The sequence below is a fragment of the Cydia strobilella genome, chromosome 7, assembly GCF_947568885.1.
Source record: "Cydia strobilella chromosome 7, ilCydStro3.1, whole genome shotgun sequence".
NCBI lineage: Eukaryota > Metazoa > Arthropoda > Insecta > Lepidoptera > Tortricidae > Cydia > Cydia strobilella.
The window spans coordinates 12,243,990-12,248,565 of NC_086047.1; the positions used below are offsets into that span (position 1 = coordinate 12,243,990).

Sequence of the window (4,576 nt, forward strand, 5' to 3'; positions counted from 1 at the left end):
GCAATCAAGCATACGGCCCGCCTGATGGTAAGCAGTTACCGTAGCCTATGGACGCTTGCAACACCGGAGATATTACACGCGCGTTGCTGACCCTTTAAAAACCTGTACACTCCTTTTTTGAAGAACCCCATACTGTAGTCCCTCGGGAAAACCTCGGCAGGGAGCTCATTCCACAGCCGAAGCGTACGCGGGAGGAAATTCCTCTTAAACCGCACAATACGCGACCATTTAGGTGCTAGGGTGTGAGGATGAACACCCTGCCGATGGCGAGCGGTGCGGTGATAGAAAGCGGCCGTTGGCATCATGTGAAACAGTTCTTCAGAGCACAGCCCATTGTACAAGCGGTAGAACACGCATAAGGAGGCGAAGTCTCTCCTTAGACTTAAAGGTTCAATACCGCTTGTGAGTTTGGGATCGTCGACGATTCGTACAGCGCGCCTTTGGACTGAGTATACTATACTGGCTATACTATCTCTTCTATTTTTAGGCTTCTCTAAACTAACGACTTTCTTTTGCACCCTGTTTGGTAATGACATAGAGAAATAAGTAAACGCATAGAGTGCTCACTCCATACATCAGTTTTGTTACCAAAACGCTTATTATTTTCGTAGTCGACATCTAGCGTCAAGTAGCAGATTTATCAGTACTGCTACTCGACAATAGATAAATAAATAAATATAATAGCACATTCTTACATAGATTGACTAAGTCCCATGGTAAGCCCAAGGAGGCTTATGTTATGGGTAGTATAAATGTATAGGTAGGTACTCAGACAACGATATATATATAATACAAATATAAATAAATGCCTCATAGCATTAAGGCCGCCTTTTGTACGATTGTATTTTCTTTTGTGCAATAAAGATTAAATAAATAAATAAATACTTAAATACGGAATTGAAAATCCAGTGTCGTTTATCAGCCATTTGCCTCCAGCGGATCCTTAGCTACTTTGGACATGTGGCCAGACGGGAGCCGGACAACCTTGAAAAGCGCATTATGGTTGGCATGGAGGATGGAGGACAGGATAGTGGACATCCACCAACCCGCTGGGTAGACACTGTGAAGAAGGCCTGCCAGGGATCTAAACAGGCGCCTATTATCAGAACAACGGAAAATCGTGCAGAATGGAGAGCCTTGGTGCACAAAATAACGACCTCATGTGGTCGCGACCCTTAGCCATGACGAACCGAGGAAGAAGAAGAAATACTTAAATACATAGAAAACACCCATGACTCAGGAACAAATATCTGTGCTCATCACACAAATAAATGCCCTTACCGGGATTCGAACCCAGGACCATCGGCTTCACAGGCAGGGTCACTACCCACTAGGCCAGACCGGTCGTCAAATTAAAATAGATGTCGCCATGAACGAAAAGTCTAATGCTCGACAATTAAATTTTCACCAAATAATATAACCGGATTAACCGGAACTCTATTTTCAATTCCTTCTGCGTGTAATATTAGTTGTAAATTGTTCAGTAGGTAATACACTTTATGTCAGTCGCGACACACGTGACATCTAGTGTCAAGTAGCAGTACTGATAAATCCGCTACTTGACGATAGATGTCGACTACGAAAATAATAAGCGATTTGGTAACAAAACTGATGTATGTAGTGAGCCTATCCCCACTTATTTCTCTATGGTAATGATCGTTCCGGAAAACTTGTGTATTGCCTGCCTGCGGGCAATATCACAGGGATGTATTGTTGGCACATATATATATAAGTTATACAAAAAGTTAAGAAGTGTTTGAATTGAACATGCCCATAAATAAATCCATTTATTCTATATTGTCTACAGAAGACACGCATACTTAATGCTAACTCACACCTACTAAAAGTAATTGGCATATATTATGTTTTCGGCCGGCTAAGAGCCGGGTTTTTGGGTTGTTTTGAGACGTCAATGACAAATACGTATGCTTGGGGTTTTCTGATTTAAACTCCCCAGTACAGTACAATAAAACTAGATTTCAAGGTAATAAAGTAATTAAATTACCTATACATACTTACGCTTACAACTTACGAGATGGGGCATTTTTGGATCCAAATTTCCGAGTGTATTAAGTAAGTAAATATTCTTAATAATATTCTTAGGTAACAACGCTAAAAAACGATCTCTATCATTTGGGTAGCAGGAAACCAATAACTTACTTACACACAACAGTGAACGGGGGTATTAGCGCCGATATGAGATTAGGGAGAATACTGAATGAATGAATGAATGAATGAATGATTTATTTGCATATGAATATTGGGTTACATATGTAGGTGTTGGGTACAATATTTTGTTTCACCAAGAATCTACCTATACAGGTGTACATGCACTGTATGTTTATTAACCAAAAAAAAGCATACCATCAGATCCACAGCGCAGGCTTCGTCACATTGCAATAAGCTCATCCACCTGAGGTTAAATAAATGTGCCATTTTCAACCAAAAGGGTACTGATTGTCGCTTGTCAGTAAGGCGCTATTTCCATATAGCTTCAATTAGAAATCAACCTTATCGACAAGCGACAATGTGGTACCTTTTGGTTGAAAACGTCACAAATATTAAGTATAGGACATTCTTACACAGATTGACTAAGTCCCACGGTAAGCCCAAGGAGGCTTAGGTAGATGTAGGTAGGTACCTACTAAAAATAGATAAACTGAGTAAAGGACGTACTATTACAATTTCTATTTAAAAACATAAAACATCTCCAATCCATATTATCTTTATTTAAATTAACTACGAGGAACAATGTCTTTGGCAAAAAATAAACTGGTCAATTTTAGCTTTAAAACTAATATAACATAATTATTTTTCATTGAAAATTTGTAAGTAACAGTAGGATACTCAGAAAAGTAATATTTTTATTAACGGATGAACCATTATTTCTTTGCTCTAGAGGTTTTTGACTTTGATGGACGGATTTTCTCCAGCGAGCTTTTACTTCTTTAGAGCCTAGCAGTTTTCCGTGACGGAACTCTGCGCACTGCACTGTCACTGTTGGTGGCACTCCCGAAAATATCAGCCTAGAACTGGTTTTTCTTAAAGTTTGCGATCCCTTCATTTCCTCCACCTCTCGTCCGTTAATGTACCAGCGAAATTCTGAATCCCTTGCACCTCTGCAATACGCTAGTATCTCATCTCCTTCACCAAACTCTTCTGCAAGGCCTTCCAGCAAAGGTCTTTTGTGCTTGTGACCATGGACCTCCATGTAGGAGGATCGAGTTTCGAATAAGTACGGTGGTGAACTTCTTTCAATGTCACATCTATACAAACCGGATGCGTCTTCGGTCAAAGTGCCAAGTTTGAGACTGCAGGCTGTCGGTCCACAGGAAACCAAATCTACTTTACCAACTCCGAGGATTGGAAATGACATGGTGCTTGGTGTTTTTCCAGGTTTGTAGCGGAAAAATTCCGTCGGCCCCTTAAACCAGCTAAGCATGGTAAAGTTGGCATCGTATCTGCACTCGATGATGACTTCGTCTTGGCCCGGAGGGACATCGTGTGGTACGATAAAGTGAGTGATGTTGAACGGTTGCGCCTCCGCGGCCGCGATCGTGAGCACTGCAAGCGCAAGCGTCAGCATGGTGCCTGGACGCGCGCGAACATCACACTGCGCCCTCGCCGGGCCCAACGCTCTCTTAATTAAATCGTTTATTAAGCTAACACTCAACTGCCGTATCCCTCGAGTATCAGGATATATTATTTTTTGTCGCTTTCAATGGATAGACAAGTTTTAAATTGGTAGTTGAAAATTACTGGGGTGATTATTAATAAATAGCGTGTGTCGGGGATGATAATTATGGTTATTTGTCTAATTAAACTAATGGACTAGGGGACCCTTGGGCTCCTGTTTTTCAATTATGTTGCACTTTGCCTTTTGAAGTTTAAGTAAAATATTTTAACACTGGCCCGAACGAGATCTCATAAACGGAATAGATATGTAAAAAAATGGATAAGTTTAATTGGTGTAAAACCGTTTATGTATATAAATAAAAAAACCGGCCAAGTGCCAGTCGGACTCGCGCACGAAGGGTTCCGTAACATTACGCAAAAACGGCAAAAAAATCACGTTTGTTGTATGGGAGCCCCACTAAAATATTTATTTTATTCTTATTTTAGTATTTGTTGTTATAGCGGCAACAAAAATACATCATCTGAGAAAATTTCAACTGTCTAGCTAATACGGTTCATGAGATACAGATAAATTTTTACCCTTTGGGTACGGAACCCTAAAAAGAACTGACTTATTTTGAGTATTTACTCTTTGTTCTATTAAATATTATATAATAATAAAAAAACCAACTACATACTAAATCTATAATTTAGATGTATTGGCCGACAGCGGTGGCAGGGTTAAAGGTAGGTATGTGGACTAACGCTTTTTATGTGTCATCCGAACAAGACAAGCACTTGCCGGTTAAGTACCTACTATGATTTAGCAATTGGGCAAGTTGAATCTTTTAAGCTAGTTACACTCCTTACGTCCAAGGAAGTCGATTTGTATCGGCTTGCCAATTTTAAGATATTTGATCACATTTATCTTGACGTAAAAGTTAATCAATCATACTTCGGA

At 40.0% G+C, this 4,576-nt stretch overlaps 1 protein-coding gene across 1 annotated transcript; it reads right to left on the reverse strand.

The window, feature by feature from the left end:
• Positions 1–2,800: 2,800 nt before the first annotated feature.
• LOC134742764 (uncharacterized) lies at positions 2,801–3,601 on the reverse strand. Its single transcript, XM_063675951.1, has one exon. The coding sequence runs from the start codon at positions 3,584–3,586 to the stop codon at positions 2,816–2,818; it is 771 nt and encodes a 256-aa protein (XP_063532021.1). The 5' UTR covers positions 3,587–3,601; the 3' UTR covers positions 2,801–2,815.
• Positions 3,602–4,576: the final 975 nt, after the last annotated feature.

Bases quoted from the DNA above. Each gene is read 5' to 3' on its own strand.
- LOC134742764 (XM_063675951.1), bottom strand. From the start codon at position 3,586: ATGCTGACGCTTGCGCTTGCAGTGCTCACGATCGCGGCCGCGGAGGCG.